Source organism: Rattus norvegicus, chromosome 5 (genome assembly GCF_036323735.1).
Source record: "Rattus norvegicus strain BN/NHsdMcwi chromosome 5, GRCr8, whole genome shotgun sequence".
Taxonomy (NCBI): Eukaryota; Metazoa; Chordata; class Mammalia; order Rodentia; family Muridae; genus Rattus; species Rattus norvegicus.
This window is the reverse complement of record NC_086023.1, coordinates 154,192,635-154,219,233: the sequence shown is the minus strand read 5'-3', so window position 1 is coordinate 154,219,233 and position 26,599 is coordinate 154,192,635. Positions and strand designations below refer to the sequence as shown.

The following is a 26,599-nucleotide window of genomic DNA, read 5'->3' as shown; positions in this document are numbered from 1 at the left end:
TCAACGTAAAGGAGCTCAAAGGGTTCAGAAAGGTGACTTCATGATGACCTCTAAGGCATGCACCTTTCCCCTCAAGGTCACCTCTCATACTGACACTGAACCTCCACCAGTTCCCCCCTCTCTCCCCCACCTCTCTCTCAGCAGCAGAAAGGAGGAAAAAGTCATGATGTAGCCATCTATCTCCACGTATAACTCTAGAGATCTTGGGGGGATGGCTCAGTGGGTAAGGGCACTTGTTCTACAGCATAAAGGCCTGGGTTCAAATCCCTAGCACCCATGTAAAAGGCCAGACACTCGGGGTGGAGGAAGTGGAGACTGGCTGACCCCAGGAGCTAGCTAACTAGCCTTGTAGAATAATGAGCCTCAGGTCAGTGGGAGACCCCCGCCTCAAAGCGAGGCAGGGAATGATAGAGGAAGATATTTGATCCCTTGCTCTGACCTCCACATGTGCATGCAACACACCCACACGGTCACATGCATGAACACACCCACACAGTCACATACATGCACACCCACACAGTCACATGCATGTAACATACCTACATGTTCACATGCATGCACCCATATACACACTAACGTGCAGGCACACACCCACACTCACATGCATGCACCACCCATCCCCTCACATGCATGTACTCATATATGCACTCACATGCATGCAACACACCTACACGTTCATATGCAACATATGCTCATACTTACGTGCATGCACCCACATACACACTCATGTGCACACACACCAAACTCACATGCGTGCACACACCACACTCAAATGCAACACATACCCATGCACACACATAAGAAACCCTACCCAACCACTTCTGCTCTTGGTCAGCGGCTGGCACTCAACCACAAAGGCTGGGAAGTGTCATCTTTCAGATAGACATATCCCCTGGGCTTTGGTATAGAGGGAAAAAGCCAACAAGATGGCTCCCTGAGTGAAGGGGCTAACCCCGAAAGCCCAGTGACCTGATGTCAATCAGTAGAACCCACATAAAGGCAGAAGGAAAGAAGCAACTTCACAAAGTTGTCTTCTGATCGCTACTTACTGGAGCACATACACAACACACAGGGAGGAAAAGTGGAAGGGAAGGAAACTGTTAGCATGTATGTATCATCCCAAACATGAAAACAGTTTCCAGGAACAAATACTGAAGAGGCTGGGACCTGGGGGAAAGCAAACACTGATACACAGCAAGATAACATATTCTAGAAGCTTCTTTGGGTGGATGGAAAGCCTTTTAGGAGGCCAGGGCTGGGGGAGATACAGGGTACTAAATGGAGACAGTACCCACAGCTGCCACTGACCCTCCTATCCCCTCTCTAGCCATCCCCTCTGCGCCCCAGGCTGTGATCTCCAGTGTCAACGAGACGTCCCTCATGCTAGAGTGGACCCCGCCACGAGACTCGGGGGGCCGTGAGGACCTTGTTTATAACATCATCTGCAAGAGCTGTGGCTCAGGCCGGGGTGCCTGCACGCGCTGTGGAGACAATGTGCAGTACGCACCCCGCCAGCTAGGCCTGACCGAGCCACGCATCTACATCAGTGACCTGCTGGCACACACACAGTACACCTTCGAGATCCAGGCCGTGAATGGTGTCACCGACCAGAGTCCCTTCTCACCTCAGTTCGCCTCTGTGAACATCACCACCAACCAAGCAGGTGAGCCCCACGGGAACATGGAGAGGGGAGTGACAGGGGCGTTGCCTGTGGCTTAACACTCTGAGGAGTTATTCACTTTGCTGAATAGTGAGTTCTTTCCCCACAGGGCCACAAGCGACAGGAGAGAGGTAGGCCACACCTCAACTTGTTCTTCATGGGAAATGCATAGGGATCTTGGAGGCAGAGGTTCAGGTCAAGTCAGGAAGGCTTCCTGGAGGAGGTGGGCTGCTGTGACTTTAGTCTGTAGAACTAAGGGAACTCAGGAGAGAGACAGAGGGTAGCTTAGGGAAGAAAGAGGAACTGCTCATTCCTGTGTTCCCTGCTGACAGCCAGAGAGTTCACAAACCAGAAAGAATGACTGAGACTAAGAGACTTCTGTGTTAGAATGTGACCCTGGGTCTGGTGATTATGGTTTTCTGTCAGAACATGTGGCCCTGTCGTTCAATATATTTGGGTGACTGTTTCTAAGATATTTGCCTGGGGCCCTGTAACTCACTTACACATGTATTTGTGAGCTTGTATCTATCCAGCCCTGAGGGATGGAAGGGTCTTATATTTGACCGTGAATGTGGCTCTGCTGTCTGCTTTTATATCTGAGAAGAAGTATGCCTTCTTGTGGGACCATGGGATATAACCAACTGAAGGTGTGAGTGGAGTGTATTAGTCAGCTACTGTAATGGTAATGCTAAGTAACAAATGTGCCCCACATCCAACAGTTTCGAACGGTCAACTACTTAATAGAAGAACGTGGAGCTATCCTTAGATTGGGGATAGACCCGAGATTTAGAGAGCCTCAGAAGCTACAAGCTGTCGGCCAAGATACCCAACAACCCACAGGGGCTCAATGGAAAGTCCCTCTAGCTTGAGAAACTCAGTTGGAGCCCTGGCTACAGAAGAGGAAGCAGACAATGGTTTTCAAGTAGGGGAAGGCAGAGAGGAAACTTCTGGAGCTCTTCTGGGGCTCTGGGGGCCTCTCCAGCATCTAGATACCCAAGGTGAGGGAGAGCTGTTGCTAAGAGTGTCAGTGCTTAGCTGCAAAGGGTGGGGCCTGGGCTACTGAGAAGGGCCTCTCCTGTCTAAAACTGGATGTGCTCTGAGAACGGGATGGAGGGGAGAGGCTTCTGGAAGGAGAGGGTAGGGGGCGTCCTCCGGAATGAGTCAGAGAAGGAGGGGCTAGGAAATGACTCCGTAGGTGAAGTGTTAACTGTATAGGCATGAGACTAAGTGAAGCTATACAAGCCTCTAATCCCAGTGCTGGAGAGACAGAGGCAGGAGGTTTCCTGGAGTTGACTGGCCAAGCGGTCCAGGCCAATGAGAGATCCTGTGTCAGATGGACAGTGCCTAACAAATGATCTGAGGTTACCTTCTGACCCCCACACATGCGTCCACACGAATGCTCACATAAATGGAGGGATGGAGGAGTTGGAACAGAAGACCTGCTTTTCCATCCTAGGTTTGACGTTTGATTGCTATGTCCTTAGTATAATGGTCAGCTACTACCGCGAGAGGGCTGTGTAACAAAACCATCTCATTTAGCATTTGTGTTCTTCACTGTGGGACCGCATGTGGCAGGAGCCACACTGCAGCAGCAACTGCCTGTCGGACCTCGGTAATTACAGCAAGTCCACCCCTCAAGGCCCGCACTGATGGGGTGGGAGGTGTGTTCCCCCTGCAGAGAGTGAGCCCTGCTGTTCTGGGCAAAGAACTGGAGACTGAGCCTCTGTCTCAGACCCAGGAAATCTTCCTCATTTGGGTCTCCGTTTCCTCCACCAGACTATGCACAACCCAGACAAGGCCAGAGATTTTCAGAACACAGGCTCCTGGTCTACATCCAGGCCTACTGAGGGAGAGCCTCAGAGTGGGGTTCAAGGATTGTTTATCTTGCTGTCAGACAAATCTGAGAAACTTGAGTCCAACTGAGCCCAAGTCCCTTTGAGCCCTTACCCCATTTCTTACTTCTCTCTGTCCCAAGCCCTCTGAAGAGCACATCTCACAGGCCAGCTAGGAGTTGGGCACACACACACACACCCATACACACACACACACACACACATGCACACGTACACACACATACACACACACCAGTAAGTAGGGCTGAAGCAGAGACCTGAGGGCCATCACAAGAAGTCCCACTACTACCTGGGCATGGTGGCACCCACCTTTAGTCCCAGCACTCTCAAGGCAGAGGCAGTCCGATCTCTGTGAGTTCAAGACCAGCCTGGTCTACAGAGAGAGTCCAGGATAGCCCCTGTCTCAAAAAAAAAAATCCCATTACTCAATGGTCTCAGCTCTTGATTTAAACCTGGGACTACTGTCTAACTCCAGGAGCAAACAGTCCTGCCCGTAAGGGCTTATACTGTGGGTACAAGGTAAACTGTAGGCACAGAGCCTATATTACACAGCTGCCTGAAATGAGACCCAAGAATGTCCCCAGTGCAGACCACGGCCTTCCTGGGGTGAGAGACTTCCTATAATGAGCATTTGAGCTGGGCTCCAAAGACTGAAGAGACGGGAGCGGGCAGAGAGGAAGCTGGCTCTAGAGAGAGAAGTGCAGGACGGAGTGGACAGAGAGGGTTCTACTGGTCCTCCTGAGCCCTGGGCCATCCTGCCACAGGGCCTTTGCACATGTGGCTCTGTCCCGCCTGCAGACCTGAGCTCATCTCACTGACAATGCTGACGCAGACAGCTCTCCCCAGGCCAGTGCCAGGGCTTCGCATTCCTGGCGCTAAAATTTAGTTTTATGTCTCTGATGATTATGCATCTATCTGTCCGCCCCACCGTCGCCGCCCATGTGAAGTGGTCTGCTTTTCCTCACGGCGGCTGTCCCAGAACTCAGAAGGAGACACCCCACAGGGAGCAGTCCAGAAGCATTCACAGAAGGTTCAGGGAAGCGTGCAAGGACAGGGAGCTTGAGATGCTGGAGATTGCAGAAAAAAGAAGGCATGGGGTTGGAGGGGGTGCCCCGTTCCAGACCGATGCATTCAGGGGTGGGTTTGGACAGACCCTAAAATTCAATTTATAAATGTCTAATTCACTGCCTTAAAAGGAAAAAGTCTTTCCTTTGGGCAAGCACTGGGCTCCGTTCACAGTCCCCTGGCACTCACTGGGGCCAGAGCTGTCTTCTGACTTCATAAAGCCGTCACGCGCCTCCACCCACACTCTGCCTTTGCGGAGTGCCTTCTGCCCAGACAGACGCAAGTGGTACTCAGGGACTGAGGAGGGAGAACAGGCCAGGCTTGCAGGGCTTATACCAGGAGAAATGCCAAGCCACACGCCCAGGCTCACCAGCTGGGAATGAAAGACCCTAGGACTGGGCCCAGCTCTCAGAGCCCTCAGCCTCTGCCACCCGGCCATCCTGCCCCTTGACCCAACACACAGAGAGACCAGAGGGTGAGGCACACAGTTCCTTGAAGAGGTGGCATCTATGTGGACATCTAAATGCCAAGCAGGACAGCTGGGTAGCCATGGAGGGGGAGGGAGAAACATCTCAGTCACTGGGAGCAGTCCTCAGGACTGCCCAGAATCCTGGGGCTCCCCTCCAAGGCTGTGCCAGACACGCTCTAAACTCTTCAGCACCCCGCCCCCAACCATCTTCACACCCACCAGGTTCCAGAGGTGATGAGAAAGGTCTGGACATGGGAATCAGGTGGGGAAACCTAGCTTTGATTGACTGACTGACTGACTGACTGACTGACTGACTGACTGATTGACTGACTGATGGATTGATTGATTGATTGATTGATTGATTTAGAGACAAGATCTTATACAGCCCAGGCTAGCCTTGGACTCAATATGTAGCTGAGGATAACCTTGAACCTATGATCCTCCTCCCTCTGTTTCTGGAGTCCTGGGATTACAGGTTGACACCATACCTGCCTCAAATGTAGCCCTGCCAATAGGTAGCCTTGGTCTACTAAATAAGGTCACATCTGTTCGCTCTTTCCTATAGGCCTCCTTCCTCACAGAGCTATGGTGAGGAATTCAGCCAATGTCCCCGGTGCCACCCAGGCTGCCTGGCATAGGCAGGTACTAAATACCCAGAGGTACTCTGCATCCACTGTGACTGTGAAGTCCATTGCATGAACCACGTGTTCAGTACATGCAGATGCTAGGTCCAGCCCTCAGCCGGGAGTCGCTCCCAGAGCTGAAGGGTCCTTTGGTAGGTTTTTTTTTTTTTGTTTTGTTTTTTTTGTTTTGTTTTGTTTTTTTTTTTTTTTTTTGGTTCTTTTTTTCGGAGCTGGGGACCGAACCCAGGGCCTTGCGCTTCCTAGGCAAGCGCTCTACCGCTGAGCTAAATCCCCAACCCCCCTTTGGTAGTTTATAGATAAGAGCTATGAAATGACTTAGGGACTTGCCCACAGCCATCATGGCAGAAGGTCACAAGATCTGAATGTCACCAGGGTCAGGGGTGGCAGGACACTGCAGACAAGAGTCCCTACCGTGGCCAGATAGGTGACTTCAACTTTTAAAGTCACGAGCGCTGAACAATAGATTGACCCACTGGGGGCAGGCCTTGTCCTCCCAGCCCAATTGGTCACATGGGAGAAAGGACATCAGTGCCAGGCCTGACTGACTTCCAAGTTTTCTGACCCGAGGTCCTAGCTGTAAGGGAGCCCTCACTTGTTTGGCCTCAGTTTCCCTGCCTGTGAAATGGGCTTTTTCAGGGTGCTAGAAGGATAGGCAATGGTGTGGCATTACTACATGCCCGATCACTACAGGCTTAGCCAGTTCCAGCTGCACATAGTAGGACCTCGCAGTTTTGAGGCTACGCAGATCTCTGCAAACTAAGCAGGGCATGTACCTTGCCCCTGGAGCTGCAGGATCTTCGAGGTTTTCTCTTTATTCTTACATGGAACCTAGGACCCCGTGTAAGCTGTGTTTGTAGCTATTCCCTTTTTATTTCGAAGTGGGGCCTCACTAAGTTGCCCAGGCTGGCCTTAAATGTACTCATTAGCCCCAGGGAACCTTGAACTTGAGATCCTCCTGCCTCAGCTTCCTGAGTGGCTGAGATTATAGCCCCTGGACCACCAGGCCTGGCTTCTGGCCCTTGTGTATTGAGACAATGTGCTGGGTCTGGGCCTGGGTCTTCCAGGGATGGCTTGGTTTTCTTCAGCTTCCAGCCACCCTGAGCCACTGAAAGCCCTTCGAGGGCTTGCCTAGAACTTCATTTATCCACAGGATGCCTGCCCAGCTTTTCAGCCTTCCAAACTCTAGGGTGCCCACTGGGAATGCCCTATTCCTTTAAGTTCGGTCTCCATGTGGGTAACACAGGAAAGTCTCCCATCTCAAGGGTCTTTTTGCCACATGAGGGGTCATAGACCCCCAGGATGGGAGTGTAGATGTCTTCTGCTAATCATAGCACCTAATTGGGTCATAGTGAAATGGCTTACATCACAGGGACCCTACTTTATCTCAGGCACATCTCTTGCTACATAAAGGGAAACTGAGGCCCAAAGAGAGTGGCTTCTCTGGATCCCACGAGGGTCCTTAGCAGAGCAGGTCCCAGGCACCCTGCCCAGGTCTGTGTCCACGACACCATGCCACGTGGCTCCCTCTCTGAAAGACTTTGAACTCTCTCTCCAAAGCCTTTCTTATCCCCGGGGCTCCTCTGATCCTCATGCCCTGCTGGGTCTGGGCACACAATGCCTTCTGCTCTGGAACTGGTATGAACTTGTCTTCACCCTCTTCTCTCCCTGGGAGGCTGAGAGGATCAGAGAGCTCCGAGCAGGGGCCTGGGGAAAGAGGCGAGAAGGGAAGAGAGGGCGAGGGAGACCTCGCATCCTACGCTCTGATCCTCTGGAGCCGGGGAGGCGTTGCTAACCGGAGGTGCCATTGAAGATGGGCTCGCCGCGTGATACAGGAGGGACGCAGGACAGGTGGAAGCAACATGCTACCAGTTTGCAAGTCTCTGGGCAGCCTATGGCTGCGTTGGTCCTATTGGAGGTGTGCTTGTGTGCCCAGAGCATGGCCAGCTCTGGGTACTGTGAAGGCTCCACTCCTTATCTGCAGTTGACAGCTGTCAGTTGGACTGCAGTGGCCCCAGCTGCCGTGTGTCTCTACACCTCCAGTACAGTGGTTCCCAGCCTGTGGGGTTGTGATATGCCTTTGGGTTCAAACAACCCTTTCACAGGGGTCACCTAAGATTCATAACAGTAGCAAAACTGAAGTAATTTTATGGTTGGGAGGGTCACCACAAGATGAGGTTGTATTAAAGGGTCTCATCATTAGGAAGGTTGAGAACCGCTGCTCTAGCAAGGTGTCCTGGATACAAAGTCCTCGCAGACACAGGGAACTGAGGCAGCAGACAGATAGACACACACACACACACACACACACACACACACACACACACACACACAGGGGCCTTTTCAGGTGATGTTTGCCTATATCCTGATTGCCAAAGGAAGTCACATAGCCAGGCCTAGAACCAGACACAGGAAACCTGAAAATCGATAGGACAGAAAGGTATAGTTATAGAGGGACGGTTGATATGAAAAGCCACATGGTCTTTCTCTGAGCCGTAAATAATATTGGAAAGTAGGGAATGTGGAGTCACCAGGGGACCAGACTCCTCGATACATCTTTTAATCCTTATGGGCCAAACTAGCTGCAGTGGCTCCTGCTATCACATACACGTCCCAGACACCAGGGGAGAAGATGAATCAGGAAACTGCTTTCCTTGTAACATGACTTCCTTTGGGTCTTTTTCTTTCTTTCTTTCTTTCTTTCTTTCTTTCTTTTTTTTTTTTTTTTTTTTTTTTGAGCTGGGGATCGAACCCAGGGCTTTGCGCTTGCTAGGCAAGCACTCTACCACTGAGCTAAATCCCCAACCCTTCCTTTGGGTTTTATGTCATAGTTCAGCTTATATCTGCTGGCAAACTCACATGGCCACTCCAGCCAGTAGAGAAATTAGGGAAGTGTAGTCTTTTAATTGGGTGCAGTGTGCTTAACTAAGAACTTGAATTTTGCTCGTGTCAGAGAGATTGACATTTGGGAAGGAAGCAGGAAGTGATGAAGGAAAGGAGCCTAGGAAGAGAGAGGGCTAGCTTGCCCAAAGCCAGGCTGCCTGCCTTCCTTCCTTCCTTCCTTCCTTCCTTCCTTCCTTCCTTCCTTCCCTCCACCTACCAATAAATATTGTTGAGCCACACACTGTTCCAGGCTCTGGGGGTCAAGGGTTGAACGTATGTGAGACAGAGAGAAGATGGCATGGTGTCTCTGAACTGGTGACGTTTGAGCGGAGACCCGAATGAAGACAAAGCCACTGACCTCTGGCGGGTAGGGGACAAGAAGTTCTCCAGCAGAGAAACAGGAGCCAGGACCCTTTCGGGTAGAGGGGGACCTCGGTATATTTGGGAACACAAAGGGGCAGAAGAGACAGTGCCTGGGAGAGAGGGTATGGTGAAAAGGGAGATACCAGGCAGGGCCTCCATGGCAAAGTCGGGCATCTGTGGAGCCCTCCATGGGAGCAAGGGTAGCAGATGGGTCTGCAAGGCCATCAGGCCTGGGCCTGGGGTGAGCCTCAGACAGCCCAGTGTGTGACTGCCTCACCCCATGGTGCCTTAGCTCACTGCTTCTTTTCAACTGGGAATGAATGGCTGAAAAGGAAGTGAGGTGTGGCCACCTGCCTCTCTGACCTATGCTGGCATCTAGGACTCAAAGCCAGTCCCTCATTTAGCCTGTGGGAAGCACCTTGTACACCTCATCCACCCTCAGAAGTCCCTCATCCAGCTCCTGCATAACTTAGGAAAGAAACATAACTCACAGGGAGAATTCAGCTGGCCTAAGCCCCTGCCAGGTACTCTCCCCACTCTCCCCAGGACTTGCTGGAGGCTAGCAGGCCCCCTGGCCACTTGCTGCAGGAGAGTAGGCTGGACAGCTTCCCCCACCTCCACAAGCCACAGGCCTCTTCTGTGCTCTGCCCCCTGGGGCTCCATCTCCTGGCAAGGGTCACAGGGCACCGCTGACCCCATAGCCTCCTGGCATGCCCGTCTGATAATTGAAAATACCAGAATTCCCAGATGTCCAACTTCCAGGGTAACCTGACCCAGCGTGGGCGTGGCAGCAGGAGGGGCCCGGATAGCTTCTAGCCTGTGCCTTTTCTCACCACTAATCTCTGGATTCCGAGAGAGGGGCCAGCTCCCTGGCCTGCCTTGATCATCTTCCTGGCAGATGCCGCCTCCTCACCACGCCTAGGTCACGGGGCTTAGAGGCTCAGAGCCCAGGATCTGCCTGAAACCCAAGCCTGCTACAGCCCAGACCCCTCAAGCCCATGGGACCTGCCATCCCTGGAGGGGGGCGGATTGGCTTCGAGACTACAGTCTGGAGCATAGGGCGTCCTTACACACCCTCTGCAGTTCCCCTGGTCTGACGTTACCGCTCCAAGAAGGTTGGTTGGCCCTGAGTTTGCCTGGGTTTGAATCTTGGCTTCACTGCTTGCTGCACATGGCCTCAGCCAGGTTTCCTCGTCCTTCCTGAGTCCATCCCCTCATCTGTAGAGCGGGTATTATAATGTCTAACTCACAGATGACAAGCGTGTTAACTGAGTAAGCCGATGTAAAGTGACCATGTGGGTGTCGGTAACCAGGACCTCCTCTGGGTGGGCATCGTGAGCCCACAGTCTCTGGGAAAGTGAGCTGAGGGACAGAGGAGCAGGCAGCCATCTTCTCCAGACTTTCTGTCAGGACAAGGACAGACTCCAAAGGCTGGGCCTACTTGCCTCGGCTGCAAAGTCCTATTCTTCTCAAGAGCCCAGCCGGTGGCTTCAGCTAGAGGGACTGTGGGCAGAGTCCTGCCCGTGCACAGTCCTTGAGGGGTAGAGTGGACCACATGCCTCACCAGGCTCAGCTGCTGTGGACCCACGCCCTACTATGTGACTTTGGACAAATCACCCCCCTTCTCTATGCTTGTTCCATCTCCTAGCAACATCAGTTTCTCCTGGTAGTAGCTTTGGAGTCTGGATTTCCAGGCACCCCACAGCTGAGACCTGCAGGGTGGGAAGGCAAGGTGGGGGTCTCTCCAGGTCTCCCAGTTACACTGGCACCAGCGAAAAGGGAGGCAAGCAACAGAACACTTTTAAACACTTTCCAGAAGCAGTAGCTGGGGCCCTAGCTCTGGGGGAGGTGTGGAGGAGGTTCTCTGGTTCCTGTTTACAGAGCCTAGTGTGATGCTGGCTGGGATTGGGGGCGGGGATGCCCACCCGGCAGAAAGAAACCCACTTCCGTCCATGATACTGTATGGCCCTGAATGGTCAGGTGGAGAAGCTTCTCCCTGGAGAGATGGTAGCACTCCCAAAAGCATGTCCCCATCATCCACTCAGCCTACACACACACACACACACACACACACACACACACACACACACACACCTTTCATAGGATATCCAATGACCCAGAGGTAAAAGACCTCACCCAGACCACAGGTCAGCAAGCCATGCAGGAATGAGCATAGAGTCCTTACTCGTACTCTGCCACACTGGCCTCTAGGCTAAGGGCTTTGGGGGACAAGGCAGAGTATTGGAGCTGCCGGACCACAAATACGCCAGCCTGCCCAGGGCACTGAGGACAGTCTGGTCCAGAGAGGTCAGCAGTTCACCTAAGGCCACACAGCCAGTTAACAGAAGACATAGGGCAGGCTGGGGGAGATAAAGCAGGGTGAAAATAATTAAGTCAGCTCCAGCGTCAGAAGCCCCTGAGCTCCCAAAGGACCAAGTGAGGCTGGTGCCCAGTACATCTGAAGCCCTGGGAAACCAGGAGGGAACTGGGAGAAAGAAGGGTTGCCCTCAGTGGTCAGGGATCTCTTTGTTGGCCCGGATGGGAAATCTGCCTACCACAGACCTGCTCAGGAGCCTGGAAAAAGGTTAAGAGGCGCCTCCTCCTCCATGCCATGGCTGCCCAGTCCCCCGTGGGACCACAAACCCTCAGGTCCAGAGAGACATTCTGAAACCCAGACCTGAACGGTCCCCTCTGGGAAGAGCAGAGCTCTGGAGACCGCTCACCCAGCCCCAACCCTCTGTGGGCCACTGGGACATACCACAGGGCAGTGTGCAGGTTTGTCCCGTCGGGGAAGAAAAAAAAAAAAAACAAGCCAGAGTGAGCAGAGACAGGCAGCGGTGTGGGCTCAGCACCTGAGTCTCGTGATCTCAGTTTCCACACATACAAAACAAGGAGACGGGATTAAATACTGTGCACTGGTCCTTCCGGCACTGGGAACAGCCCTCTTCATGGCTCTATCTTAGCCCACTTGGGGAGAACACCGGTTGCTGATGGGCTGGGGTTGGGAGATTGACTACTTACTTGGCGGGTAGACTTGGTTGAGGTAAAGTTCTCGGGGCACACACCCGATCGGTTCAACATGTATGACACAGTGTCAGCGTGTTCACTGTACCTCACTCATCTAGTTCCACAACACTGTCACAAGCCCCCCAGAGAAACCCCAGGCCCCCACCACCATGGTCTGGCAATCCCTTCTGGTCCTTCCTCTGGTCCCTGACCCCCACCAGCCTGCTTTCGTCCCCTGTCCTCACTGGCCCCACAGCTCTCCCCCTTCTAAGATTAAGTTGCACTTCCTTATGCCTGCTTTGATCCCTGACCTCCGACCTCTCTTGACCCCCTGACCTCTGACCTCTCTTGCAGCACCGTCGGCCGTGTCCATCATGCACCAGGTGAGCCGCACCGTGGACAGCATCACCCTGTCGTGGTCCCAGCCAGACCAGCCCAACGGTGTGATCCTGGACTATGAACTACAGTACTATGAGAAGGTAGCTTCCCACCCACTGGCTCTGCCTCCCCAAACGCCCCTCCCCCAGTCTAGGTTCAGTGTGCGACCCAGCCTCAGGGTCAGTCTGCTGGGCTCTCCACTGGCTCTACCAGCCCTGCTGTAAGATCTTGGGCAGGTGCCTTACCCTCTCTGAGTCTCAGTGTTCTGGTCCAGGGGATCAGCTTCCTGTCTGAATGATATGCCACATTCAAACCTGTTAATTAATATCAAGACCCCTTCAGCCTTGACTTCCAGAGGCCTGAGTTTGAGATAAACTGTTTTTTCAAAACAAAACAAAACTGCGCTTAGCATTTATAACTGGTCTTCACCTGTTGAAAGCGCCTACACTCACGTGGGGTGGGCGCCTCTGGGAAAGATGGACTTCTGTTCCAACTAAGGTGTCGGTGACTAGCAGGAAGCCCACAGCTGAGGGGAGTCCACAGTGAGGGGACAGTGAATGAAAGGGCTCTTCCTATAGGCCGAGGGAAGAAAGCCAGACTTCCTCTAAGGCCCTCTGAGTCTGCTGTGGCCCCTCTCCACCTAGGCACCTCCGACTGCAGTGAGGGATCTTTCTCTGATCTTTTAGAACGGACCCCATTCAGAGACCTGTGGCTGGGAGCCACGCATGTAAGATGAACAGGCTATAGAACGTTCCCCTGTGGGTCTCCATCTCCACCTGGGTGGATGGCAGAGGAGACTGCCACTCCAGGAGGAGGAAGACAGGGCAGACACCAGCACCAGGCATGTCCCTGGTCCCCTGCAGAAGTGAATGTGTGGGCTTCCCTGCTCTCCTGCCCTGCCTCCTAAAAGGTGGGCTAGCATTTCAGGCCAATACCACATGGGACCTAAGAACGTGAGCTCCACATAGTACAAGGCTCTAAGAGTGAACATTAACAGTTGGCCTCCCGTAGCGATAAACACCACAGGCCCTGTAACCTGGACCTTGGACTTGGAATTCCTCTTCCTTCTACCCATAGAGACCACAAGGACCCCAGAGAAAGGTGCCGTAGAGCTTCTGTTCAAACTAAGTGCCAGCAAATGATTGGTAGGAAGCCCTTTGTTGGGGGTGAGCCCACAGTGAGCAGGAAATGGATAGGGCGGTCATGCTGTTGGGGCTCACAGAAGACAGCTGGAGACTGTGACAGCTAGGCCTGTGGAAGCCCCCTCTCTGAGACCCCACTTAGTCCTAGCACCCCATCAGCCTCTGGGTTAGATGAGATCTATTTGTCACCTACGAACCCGGCTTCATTCAAGTGCTCCTAATCTTGGGCTTTTTCCGTGTATCCCGGCGTCCTGTGTTGCAGGCTGTCAGGGGCCACCTCTCTCTCTGATCATCACCTTCTCCCCAGAGCTCTGAGGTGAAGCCTAAAGATAGCTTGTAGATGAGTTGAATGAAGGAATGGAGGATCCTTCCCCCACCCCCATCACTGTTGTGCCCAGTTACATCAACCAGCTGTCTTTCCCAGAGAGGCCTGCACCCCCTGACTCCTACCCCAACCCCCAGCTTTTGACTTCCCCATCACACTCTTCCCACCCTGGTCTCTTATCCCTGCCTGTCAGCATCTTCAGGGTACCACGAAACACCGCCACTGCCACCACCACCACCACCACCGCCAGCGGCGAACATCTTCCTCCAGACTCTGCCTCCTCTCTGGAAAGGCTGCACACTGGCAGCGGGGGCCCTGGTCTCCCCAGAGTGTGAATGATGAATGAGAGTATTGTGTGGATGGGACAGAGAGTGAGGGATAGAGCCTATGAATGAAACAAGAACCAGAGGCAGGCAGGCTGCTTGGGCCAGTCACTTCCTGCCCCTCACCACCCTGGCCAGCCCCAGTTCATACTTGAGTATTTCAGCACGAATGTCCTGGCTTTCTCCAAAAAGCCTTCCCATACTGCCAAGACCATGGTCAACGCTGATCCCTCTCTTGGCTCTGCTGATGGCACCCAGCCAAGAGTGAGAGGTTAGCGCTGCTGTGTCCCAGCACCTGGTACACAGTAGGCGCTCCATAAGTGCTTGTCAGGTCCGTCGAGGGAGTGGCTACTGAGTGTTTCTCCTGGAAAAAGCAGCCCCTGGGCCCTGAAAGGCTTTGAAGGGGCTGCCAGGCTGGGTAGCTGAACCGAGAAGCATTTGACTGGCATGGACAGTGTCTCTGCTCTCTCCAGCAAGGACAGTTTAGCAATTGATTTATTTTTTTTTTAACAAAAGAACGAAAAGGGGGAAAAAAACTAATTAAGAAGCTTTGAGATTAAATGAAACTGAAAGTATTTTTCCCCAAAGATCAGAGCGGAAATGAGGAATCCCTTTGTGGTCCTGACTGCGACCCATTTCCTACTGCAACAGCCAGGCCGGGGAGCCTGACAGAAGTGTCAGCTGGGGTGGCACCGCTCTGCTTTCCTTGGGACCGGCTGGCTCCACAATAGCTAAGCGGCCACCTGGTCCACTTCTCACAGTCCCCAATGTGTGCAGGGGACAGCACACCATCACCACAACCATCCTTGGAATGGTACTCCCAGGCACTGAGGGGAGGAGATACTGAGGCCCAGAAAGACGCAGGACCTGTCAGCACTCTATGCTGGGTGTCTGAGAAAGGATCCACCCTAGATCTTTCTTTCTCACGTTCTCTGGTGCTCCTGCCTCCCAGCTTTCTCCCTCGGTTATTTTGGAGATGACCAGTGACGTGTAGCTAGGACCGGGCCCCTGTTCAGTTAGCCCTTCTGCTCGGAGTCTGAGTGTATATGCCATCAAAGGACAGCCACTGGGCCATATGACTTCCACTGCCACCAGCTGATGCTGGCTGCAGAGGACTTTGCCATCCGGGAAGAACAAAGGCTCAGACACTAACAGCCATGTGAGGTACTCACCACAGAAGGGCCGACTAAGGACTAGGGGGTGGGAGGTAACTAAGCTGCCCCCGTGGCAGGGGTGAGAGGGGGAGCCCTGTAACCGGGACATCTGAGCTGAGGTTTGAAAGCTGTGAGAAGTTTACAGAGGGGTGTGTGGTGAAGGCAGCCATTCAAGCAGCAGGCGCAGCAGACTCAAAGGCCCTGGGGCAGAGCTGAGCAGCCGCATTTGAAGAACAGAGAAATGATCTTGGATCTCAATAAGAACAACACGCAGGAGAGAGTGAGCGCGCCACAGGGGAGCAGTTGGAGAGGGAGGCTGGCTGGGGTGTGTCCTGCCTTCCAGGCCTGGTGAGTCTGGATTTGATTTAGGGTCTGATAGAAGGTTCTGGAATGCTGGGATCTGACTCCAGTTGTGTTAAAGATCCATGCAGCGTACTAGAAAGTAGACTCGGGGGGAGGGGGAGCCCAGAGACACATGGGAGTGAGAAATGACAGGGTGCTTGAGTTGGGGGAAGGTCAGCAGCAGAGGTAATGAGAGATGACAGGGTTGATGCCCAGGACCCCTAGGACATGGCAGGATGACCCTGGGGATGGCACTGGTTCCAGAGGCAGGGGACTTACAAGAGTAGCAAAGCGCTTGCCAAGCAGGATGAGGATATACCTGAAACATGTGCCAAGGGCCAGTGGAAGCAGAGGCTGCAGCCTACGGTCATTAAGAACCCAAGGAGAGAGAGAGAACCAGTAACTGATGGGAACCAAGTAACCAGTAACTGTCAGGGAACCAAGATCAACTTCCGTTCTGATGCCTCAGCCTTCCAGAGTCACCTGAGAAGGTCGGCCAGGTTGCAATGATAAGATGTCTATCTGGCACACCATGATTGCCTCTTACTGGCATCTAAGATCTGCCCTGTACCCACAATTTATCCCTTTCTGGTATGTTTCAGAAATTTCTAGAACAGACAGTGGTCCTTCTCCACCACAGGGCCACTCCCACCTTCTCTCCTCCTCTCTTGCTTCTCCAGAAAGACCCTTTAGGAATGGCAGTAGCTCTCAGGTCTCCTTGGCTTTCCCCAGATGACCGGGACCTACCTTCCCTGTGCTTGAACTGACAGCCACTGCCTGAGGCCGCTGGATAAATGGCAGCAGGCTCGAAGCAGACTGGCCATTCCCATCCATCCAGGGTCCCTGGAGAGGTGGCCTCCTTTATCAGCTTCCCAGAGCCCATGGATTCATGTTCTCCACAGCTGGGAGCAGAGACACCGGGCTCTGCAGGCACCCTGACATCTGTGTCAATGTCAGTTCCACGGAAATGTCCAGCCAGCAGCTGAGAGAGGCAAGCGTTTCAGACAGGGACAAGGACTGGAGATAGCGTGAACTGCAGAGTCCAGCTCTGTTTGGTAAAACCTGAGCAGAGAAGCCTGAGCACCCGCTCACCTCAGTCGTCCTTCTCCTGTCTTTGAACAACAGCAAAGACTACTCTCTCTAACCATGACAATGACCATGAGAGCTGGTATCTATGGAGTCACCGTGCATAGTGACAGCATTTGTGTGCTAAAATCTCTAGCACACAGTTCGATGGAATCTTCCAGATCACGTGGGGTGGCGCCCACAGCCATTACCTTCCTTTGAAGATGAGAGGGTCAAGGCTACAAACCAGCCTTGGTAGTGCCCACCTGAAATCCCGGCACTCTGGAGGCAGAGCGATCTAGAGTTCAAGGCCACATTCTCAGTTATACAGTGAAGCCAACCTGGGCTCTGTGAGTCGGGCTCAACAAAATTAAAAGGAAGGAGAAATAGAAAGAGAGAGGAAGGAAGGAAGGAAGGAAGGAAGGAAGGAAGGGAGGAGGGAAGGAGGGAAGGAGGGAAGGGAGAAGCAGGCAGGCTAGGGCCTGATTCTGTCTCTTCCTATTGGCCCCGGTAGGCATCCCTTCATTTCTTCTGTGACCCTGTGAAGCCCAGCCCAATGGTACTCCAGAGAGAAACCACTAGAGCAATACAGTCTGCTTGGCATCCCAGTGAGCCATGCACTGCCTGATTGAATTCTGAGGCTTTCGCTTTGGCATTTATTGCTCTGTTTTCTGGGATGGCACATTTAGCCACAAGAAAGTGGAAGGGGCCATCCTTAGGACACACTGCAACTCAGTGGTAGAGAAACTCGGTATTTAAAACAGCGTCTGGTCCTATCTCCATCCTGTGCCTCGCTTTAGGGAAATGATCTGCTTGGATTGGCTCCTCGCTTCCCCAGGGCACCTGTGACACCAGGGTTTCCGCTTGTGTCCTCATATATAGAAACTCAAACCCCAAGTGTCCCAGGGTGGCACCAGCCCAGAGTGTGGACGCCAACATTTGTGCTGGAGCAGATATTGTGTTGCACAGCGGCACCTACTGGTCAATCTTGGAATTACATCCTAGCTTGGTCCTGTGAGTCACTAAGGAGCACCTGTGTGCTGAGTGTGTGGCCCTTGCCCCAGGAAACCTCTATCCTCAGAGAAGATGGATGTATGCATTAGAACAATAGAAGAGGTTTTGCACCTTCAAATCCTGGCTGGAATACCCAAAAGGTCCCCGTCGGAGTCAGCATTTGTGCTAAACTTTGGGTGATGAGCAGGGAGCTGCCAGACAGAAAAAGAAAGGACACTTGAGACTTGGGGATCCTGGCCAAGAGCCTGGTATCCAGGAAAATGCAGGTCACCCGATAAAAGACAGTAGGAGGCATATGTCTCTGTGATAGAGCATTCCCCTAGCATGCCTGAGGCCCTGAGCCCCATCCACAGACATGAATAAAGCATGGGACCCCAGATTAAATTTGAATGAAGAAAATTTCAATGTATGCCCCAAATACAGAATAGGCTCTAGTTAAGTTACAAAGTCGGGACTGGAGAGACTGTTCCTTTGGCAAAGTGCTTGTAGTGAAAGCATGAGTGCAATCACCAGTGCATGTTAAAAAACAAACAAATAAACAAACAGACTAGACACAGCAAAACACACATAAAATTCAGGCGCTGGGGTTGGGGATTTAGCTCAGTGGTAGAGCGCTTGCCTAGCAAGCACAAGGCCCTGGGTTCGAAAAAAAGAAAAAAAATTCAGGCACTGGTGAGGTGGAGAAGGTGCTGGCCAGCCAGCTTAGCCTAATTGCTCAGGCCAGTGAGAGGCTGTTTCCAGAAGAGAAAAGAAAAGAAAAGAAAAGAAAAGAAAAGAGAAAAAGGAAAAGACACAGTGAAGAGAAAAAGCACTCTTGTTGACCTCTGACCTCCACACCCACAAATACATATTTTTAATATACTTATTGGGGCCATGGATGTAGCTCAGTGAGTAGAGTGCTTGTCTAGTATGCCTAAGCCCCTAGTTCCCCCTCCAGCATATAATATATTGGATATAATAATACATGCCTGCAATCCCAGAATGTAGGAGGTAGAGGGAGGATGATTATCTGATCAGGGTCATCCTTGGCTACAGAGCGAGTTCCAGGCCATCCTCAGCTGCACGGAACTCTTTATGTCAAGAAAAAAAAAAGAGAATGAAATAGAAGCTGTGTGTTTATCTGAGCAGCCTGCTTTATGTGCCGGGGAAATCAGTAGCTGGGAATGGGCAGGAGATTCTGTCAGGTGTGTATCACGAGGCCCTGGAATCCGAGGTGGAGCTGGCTTCCACAATGCTGGGCAAATTCCATGTTTGATACAGGAAAATAAAATGCAACTCCACTGACAGTCACGACACACAATGCAAGGGGCGTGGCAGAAATCGCCTCCCTCTGGTGTCTCAGGAGATGTTCTTGGAACTCCAAGGAGAAACACACACACAAGCACCCACGCACGCACGCACAGACGCACACATGCATGCACACAGCTGGGGAATCCAGAGGATCCCCAAAAGAGAGTAAAGGTGTCATGGCCCAGGAAAAGTAGCTTCCTGTCTGGCGTCCCTACAAGAATCATGCCGGACTCCCAGGCCTGTCCTCTCCAACCTTGTATCCCAAGCTCTTCTTTACCCCTGGCCTTTCGCCTGCTTCTCTCTCTGCCCAGTAGCTCCTGCTTGTTCTTTAAGGTTTCGGTCTGGATCCCACCCCTCCCCCCACTATCCAGGGAGCTTTCTGACTTTCCTGCGGATCCTCAGTGAGGTCAGGTCTCTCTCCTCAACATTCTCTACTTCCCCTGCCTGGCGAGCACTTCAGACCCAGCAATTTCCCTCTTAGGCAGCCCTTACGATCCTGTTATGCTATGCGACACTGAGAAGTTAAGGTCACAGTAACAGAGCAGGAGCTGAAGCAGGCTCACATTAGTGCTCAGGATGACATTACCCTCGCACTCTGAGGATGTGCTTGGAGACTCTGTGCACCTGAAATGTATACTGAACCTGCATGTGTGGTTGGTTGGGTATCTCTTTACTGGAAAAGGGTCCTGAGCTGTCCATCAGCTTCCCCCTCTTTGAGAGGTTGGATCCCCACAACTGTTGTAGCTGTTCTAGTTGGGGCTCTGAGGCCAGAGCTTAGGTTTCAGTGTCCTATGGGACCCTAGCACCCAGCCTAGGCTCAGTATAAGGAAGATGCTCAGGGAAGGCTTGTTGAGTGTCTGACAGATGTCTAAGTATACACTGCTTAGGTCTAGCCCTGTCACATCTGTAGTCCCACTGCTCAGCTGGATCTTTCCCCTCTTGTCCTCTGGTTGCCTGGGGCAACACCCAGGAAGACAGAATGGTGGTCTGCATCTCTCAAAGATGGGAACATTATGTACCCAAAGTCCTGGGCACTAGAAGGGGCTCCAAGTGGAGCCTAGTTTTGAGCCCCAAAGCAGCTGCTAACCAATGTATGGACTTGAATGTCATTGTCTCTGCCTAAAATGCAAAGAGCCCCCTCCCCGTAAAATTGGGCATGGAGGTACACGCCCATAATCCCTGAACTCAAGAGGCAGAAGTAGGAAGATCAGAAAGCCCGTCTTTTTTTTAACTACAGAGTAAGTTCAAAGCTAGCCTGGGCCACATGAGACCCTGTCTCAAAACAGACAAAAGAGGTCCAAGGGCGGAGGCAGCTGAGGATTGAGTGATGAGACGGAGCTCCTTCTCCTGCTGTTTTCAGAAACTTAGAGTCTACGCACAGCTTCCACTCCACATGTATGTGCTAGTCAGCTCTTGTGGAGATAAAGCCGCAAAACAAGCAGTCTCACGAACAAACACCATGGCGTACAACAGGAGGTGGCTACCTTTCCTGCTCATAGATTGTGAGTTAAATAGCCCCATTTTTTCAGCTTAGAGTTGGGTCAAGGTCATGTTCTGGAACCTGGTTCGACCCAAGCATAGCAGCCAGGCCAGATCTTCAGGCACATGTGAAGTCTGCACCAGACCTCGCTCTCATGCCTACTAGAATGTTCCAAAGTCCAGAGCAGGTCACCTGTCCAGGTCCAAGACAGAAAAAAATATGCCTGCTTCCGTGGGGAGCATTCTAGAGTCACTTGACACAGGAGTGAATAGGGTAGCCTGTCTGTCACCGGAGAGGACCTGCTAGGTAGCACTCTTTAACCATCTTCTCTGTTCCCAGCAGGAGCTCAGTGAGTACAACGCCACAGCCATAAAAAGCCCCACCAACACAGTCACTGTGCAGGGCCTCAAAGCCGGCGCCATCTATGTCTTCCAGGTGCGGGCACGCACCGTCGCAGGCTATGGGCGTTACAGTGGCAAGATGTACTTCCAAACCATGACAGAAGGTAAGTGGAGAGCACCAAGCCCCACCCCCACCAACCAGTGAGCCAATAGATGCACAAATGGGGGACCCCAGTCCTAGGAAGCCTGTCCCAACCAGAAAGCAGGCCACCTCCCCCCCCCCACCATTATACATAATACACACTGCACAGTGAGCCATAGAGCCTCCTGCTCTAAGGCCCACAAAGCTGCTTCCTCTTTTGGTATTCTTCGGAGGTCACCCTACTTGTTGATCCATACTTACCAAATCTTTTTCTTTCCCTACTGTGCTTAACTGAGATAGTATCTATTTACAACTCCAGGAAGTTACAATGGGACTAAGCCAATCTAAGCTAAGCAAGAGGAAGTGTTGGGATAGATTAGTAATGTCTACCCTGGGCAAAGAAATGGGCCTCTGTGCTATATTTGTTTCCGAAGCTTGGATTATCTGGTCTGTGAGCACCTTTTGCTTTAATAATCTTGAAGAGCAGTATATTGCAGGGAGGTGTGACTTCTGAACCAAGGCAGATGGGAGTCCACTTCCAACTTGGCCCTAACTGTCTAGCTGGAAAACACACCCCCTAACCTCTGGCCCTGTCTTTTTGTCCATAAAAGGGATGAAAATTACAGTATTACCATCAACACCAAACACATATACTTCTAAGCTTAAGGGACCTACCTTAGAACTGGTTTGAAGACACATATGTTTAGAATAGTGGGCCTGTCACTAGCCAACCAAGTTCTGGGACATTTCCCAGACCTAACGAGAGGCCACTCATGGTAGGAAACATATCCCAGGACTGATGGTCTCTGTGACACTGGACACAGTAACAGTGGGAGTCCTAGCTAGCTAAGTGTCCACCGTGAGCCAAGTATTACCAGAGATTTGCCCATAATTCTGGGGTGTGTTATGGCCAGACTTCAGCATCCCTTCTTAGCCCCTGGCCATGGAGCATGGACCTCAGGTCTCATTTGATTGAACCTTTCAGAGGCTCTCAGGTTTAGGAATTTAGGGAAGATCCTAAACTCCTGTCCCAGTGCAGCGGTCTTCCTGTATGTGTACCTATGTTCCAACACTTGCCTCCTCTGCCCTCTACCCTCTTCCCTCTGCTCTCTACCCTCTGCCCTCTGCCCTCTGCCCTCTGCCCTTTCCTCACCAGCAGCTTGCCTTTCCGTGTGCCCCTCCATGTCAGATGAGCGCACTGACCAGGGACTGGGCACTGTCCCAAGTCCCCTTTATCAACTCAACAAATCTGTGCCAGGGCCCTGCTATATTCCTCGCCATGTGCAGGTTCTAAGAATCCAAGATGACCTCACCCCTTGACAAGCTCCTCTTCTCTGTAACACGGAGGAGGATGCTGATGTAGCTGGCCTCGGCCCAGCCGATGCCAAGTGCATCTGTGCACTGCCATTCACGTCCTGGCCTCAGGGCAGGCAGATGAGCTAACATGCTGGCTTTGACCTCTTCCTCACTGGGTAGCCTCAGGCCCATTCTGACCTCCATAAGCTTGGTTTCTCCGAGAGCGTAAGGAGAGCCCACTGTAGGAAGTATATTCCAGGGTTGTGGAGGTCTCTGTGAATCACACTGGAAACAGAAACAATGTCATGTCAGTCCAAGCTGGCTGAGGGTTCAGCCAAGTATTGTCAGAGATTTACCCACAATCCTTTGGGATGGGATCTATCTACTAGGCTCCCCATCTTGGGAATATTACCTCAGTTGATAGACTGCTTACCTAGCACGGTCAGGATTCCTGCCCCGGACCCCACCCCCTCCTGCCCAGCCATTCTGGCTTATTACCACATCAACAAGGGTTCCCTGTGCCCACTTTTTAGATGAGGAGGTGAGGGTTGAAGCCAACCATAGGCCTATTCCTGCTCACATCTCACTTCCTGCTCCGCGTGAGGAAATTGCTGGGGCTAGAGGCAGGAAGGGCGCCTAGGGTCACCTCAGAGACCATCGGGGTGGAGGATAGAGACAGGGTCAGCCCCACCACTACCACCACCCCGGGGAACCAGGCTGAGATAACCACTGCACTCTCTCTGCAGCCGAGTACCAGACCAGCATCAAGGAAAAGCTGCCCCTCATCGTCGGCTCCTCCGCTGCCGGCGTAGTCTTCGTCATCGCCGTGGTCGTCATTGCCATCGTATGTAACAGGTGGGTGGCGGCTTCTGGGCCTTGTGTTCAGCAGTAGTTGGGAACAGATGGGGACTTGGAGGAGCTCCAGTAGTCTAGGATACCTCTTTCACTCACACAGGAGAAACGGGTGCTCTCCGGAGAAGGGTGAGAGCACGGTTGCCCACTGAGGCACTTCAGCAGTGAGGGCCATCCCAGACCAAGAGGCAAAGATGATGGCAGGGTGCTAAGAGCTGTAGGGAGGGTGAAGAACGATATGATTCATTCCCAGTCTTCTGTACTAGCGAAGGCGTAGAGGCTGGCGAACCTACAAGAGGGGAGGAGCTTAGCCTGGAGGGGCGGGGCACGGTGGACGTAGCGAGGCAGGAGGGTGGGGCCAATCCTTGATGGCTGTGGGACTTGATGCGAAGACCCTTACTGCTTAAAGTCCTCACACGTACTTCCCAACCAAGGACCAGAGGAAGCTCAGGTGGACGGTGCCACCGAGGTTAGTGGAGCCAGAAGCCACAACTAGAATCTAAGGACTTCGTTTCTTTCCTTTAAAAGGGACGTGGCTACAGAAGGGACAGGGGACGAATGAGCCTGGGTTCGCCGAGGGGAGGAATGGGAAAGACAAGTGGGGTAAGGCTAGACAAAGGACAGGCCTAGACACCATCACCTCCAGCAAGGGAGTGGCCTCAAGGGGTTGCCCGCCCTCTCTCCCTATGGCCTACTGTGGCTCCCACCTCCCTGGGTGCCTTCAGGTGGCTCCAGCCCTTTGCTCTTGTTCCAGAAGACGGGGGTTTGAGCGTGCCGACTCAGAATACACGGACAAGCTGCAGCACTACACCAGCGGCCACAGTACGTACACACCCTAGCCATGCTGGCACCCTGGGGCCCTTCTCTACTATGTCCACGGAGACCCCCCTCCAGCTGCTGATGTTGTTGCTGCTGCTGCTGCCACCGCGCCCCCTCCTCTCCCTCCTCTCCCTTCTCCTTTTCCTCCTCCTCCTCGTCGTCTTCTTCAAGATTTGTGTTTAAAATTGTGTGTGTGTGTGTGTGTGTGTGTGTGTGTGTGTGTGTGTGTGTGAGAGAGAGAGAGAGAGAGAGAGAGAGAGAGAGAGAGAGAGAGAGAATATGTGCCATGGAGGATTTGGTGGCCGGAGAGGGGTGTACACTTGCCTGTGTACACAGAGGACATCAGATCCCTTGGAACTGGAGTCCCAGGTGTTTGTGGGATGCCTGTCCTGTTACCCGGGTGCTGGGATCTGAACTCCTGTCCTCCTGGTGTAATACAGCAAGTGCTCTGAGCCATCTCTCCTTGCCCTCTCTAAGGCTGAGTGGGTCCTGGATGTACCAGGCTGCCTCTAACATTTTAGCTTTTACACCTGCTGTTCCAAGTGTACATCCTACGATGACCCACTCATGCCACACCACGTCCCCGGAAAACCCTTCCCTGGCTCCATCCATCCTCCTGCCTCTGCTTCCCAAGTTCTTGGGTTTACAGGCATGTGCTCCGTGCCCAGTTTATGTACCCAGGATGCCGTTCATGCTAGACAAGCACTGTACCCGCTGTGCCACTTACGTGCTCACTCACGAGTGTCAAGAGTCGTTGAGGCTAGAGGGGTGGCTCAGAAGTTAAGAGCACTGGCTACTCTCCCAGGGCACCCAAGTTTAATTCCCAGCACCCACATGGCAGCTCACAACCATCTGTAACTCCAGTCCTAGGGGACCCAATGGCCCTTGTCTGACCTTCTTGGGCACCAGGCATCATGTAAGTGATGCATAAGCCATACAAGCAGGCAAAACACTCATAAGAAGATAAAAGGAACTGTTTTCATGGGCTGGGGAGACAAATCCGGGGGTAAGGTGTTTGCCTCTCAAGCTTGAGGTCCTGAGTTCAATTCCCAGTTCAGTTTCCCATGTGAGAAATGCTGGATTTCTCTCTTTGCTGTCCCTCTGCTAGGGAGGTGAATATTAGAGCTCTCAGGGACTCCGTGGTCAGCCAGTGCAGCCTGCTTAGCAAGCTTCAGGTCAATGAAAAAAAACACAAGTCCGATGGCTCTGGAGGTTGACCTCTGGCTTCCCCATGTGCGTGCACATACATGCTCAAGTATCCACACACATACTATGTGTAACGTGAACCCACATAGTCAGAAACAGAACCATCCTTCATGCTAGTGCGGGGCACCATTTAATCGCTGTAATGGTCCAGGACCCAGAATACACAGCAGGACTGGGAAGGAGCTAGCTAGCCCTGGCTGTCCTCGACTTGCTTCATAGACCAGACTGGCCTCAAACTCAGACAGATCCACCTGCCTCTGCCTCCTGAGTTCTGGGACTAAAGGTGTGTGCCACCATGCCCGGCGAGGTTTATTTTTAAAGTTAACCCCAGAATTTGTTCAGAGATCAATTTTCTTTACTCCTGAGTTCTTGCTCCCTGCCCTAACCTCTCAGAGCCATGCAGGAGACATCCAGGCATCCCATGTCCACTCCACAGACCTACATAGCCAAACGGAGGAGAAAGTAAAGGACTAGAGATGTGTGTGGCTGGCTCAGGGTCAGCAACACACACTTCCACTTCTCAGTCATGAACCTCTCTGAGTCTTTTTTTTAATATTTTATTTATTTATTATCTATGAGTACACTGTAGCTGTCTTCAGACACACCAGAAGAGGGCATCAGATCTCATTACAGATGGTTGTAAGTCATCATGTGGTTGCTGGGATTTGAACTCAGGACCTCGGGAACCTCTTAACCACTGAGCCATCTCTCCAGCCCCCAACCTCTCTGAGTCTTGACATCCTTAGAGACCACAGAAAGAGTGATGGATCCTTCAGATGAATCAATGGGTCTTAGCACAGTAACAGTGTCCTTATAATGGTAACATTTCGTACAAAGCAAGCCTTCTTTAGGTTAGGCAACAGTCATGTGTTGCTTTCTGTTTGCCAAATGCTCTGCTAAGTCCTTCCTAAAAATTCTCCCGGGCTGAGGAAATGGATCACTTGGTTAAAAAGCTTGTAGTGAGACAAGAAAACCGGCTTTGATCTCCAGAACCTGCTTAAAAAGAAAAAGACCGAAAGCATGATGGCACCCAACTGTGATCCGGGCACTGAGGAGGGAGGGGCGGATGGATTTCTGGGGGCCCCAGAGCAGCAGAGGCGAATCTGCCTGTTGCAGGTCAGTGAAGGACTCTGTCTCAAAAAACAAAAACAAAAAACAAAAAAAAAAAAAAAACAAGGTTGATGGTTCCTGAGGGAGGACACTCAAGGTTGTCCTCTGGATTCTGCTCACACTTAGACACACACACACACACACACACACACACCCCTCTCATTTAATCCCCACAGCCCCCTAATGAGGGACATTCTTATGCTCATTTTGTGGCCACAAAACAAAACACGAGAACAGAGTTTGAGTGACAGAGCACCCAGCTATTGAACCGGGATTCAATCCCCTGAAGTAGTTTATTTGTGACCACCAGAAGCCACAGGGGCGAAATTCAAACCCAGATCTCTGCATGCCTGGTTCCCCCCCCTGCCTCCAGAGGGGTC

General features: G+C 52.3%; 1 protein-coding gene across 6 annotated transcripts in view; it reads left to right on the top strand.

Annotated features, from left to right (window-relative positions):
• Positions 1-26,599, top strand: part of Ephb2 (Eph receptor B2) — a 181,395-nt gene that overhangs the window by 141,226 nt on the left and 13,570 nt on the right. For 2 of the 6 annotated variants that reach the window (XR_010066401.1, XM_039110055.2), the window contains exons 5-9: positions 1,328-1,663; positions 12,295-12,419; positions 20,793-20,958; positions 22,979-23,087; positions 23,839-23,906. Coding sequence is in view for 5 of the 6 variants with exons in the window: in XM_039110055.2 (XP_038965983.1) it covers positions 1,328-1,663; positions 12,295-12,419; positions 20,793-20,958; positions 22,979-23,087; positions 23,839-23,906 (804 nt within the window). In the remaining variant the exon portion in view is untranslated. 6 annotated transcript variants of the gene reach the window in all.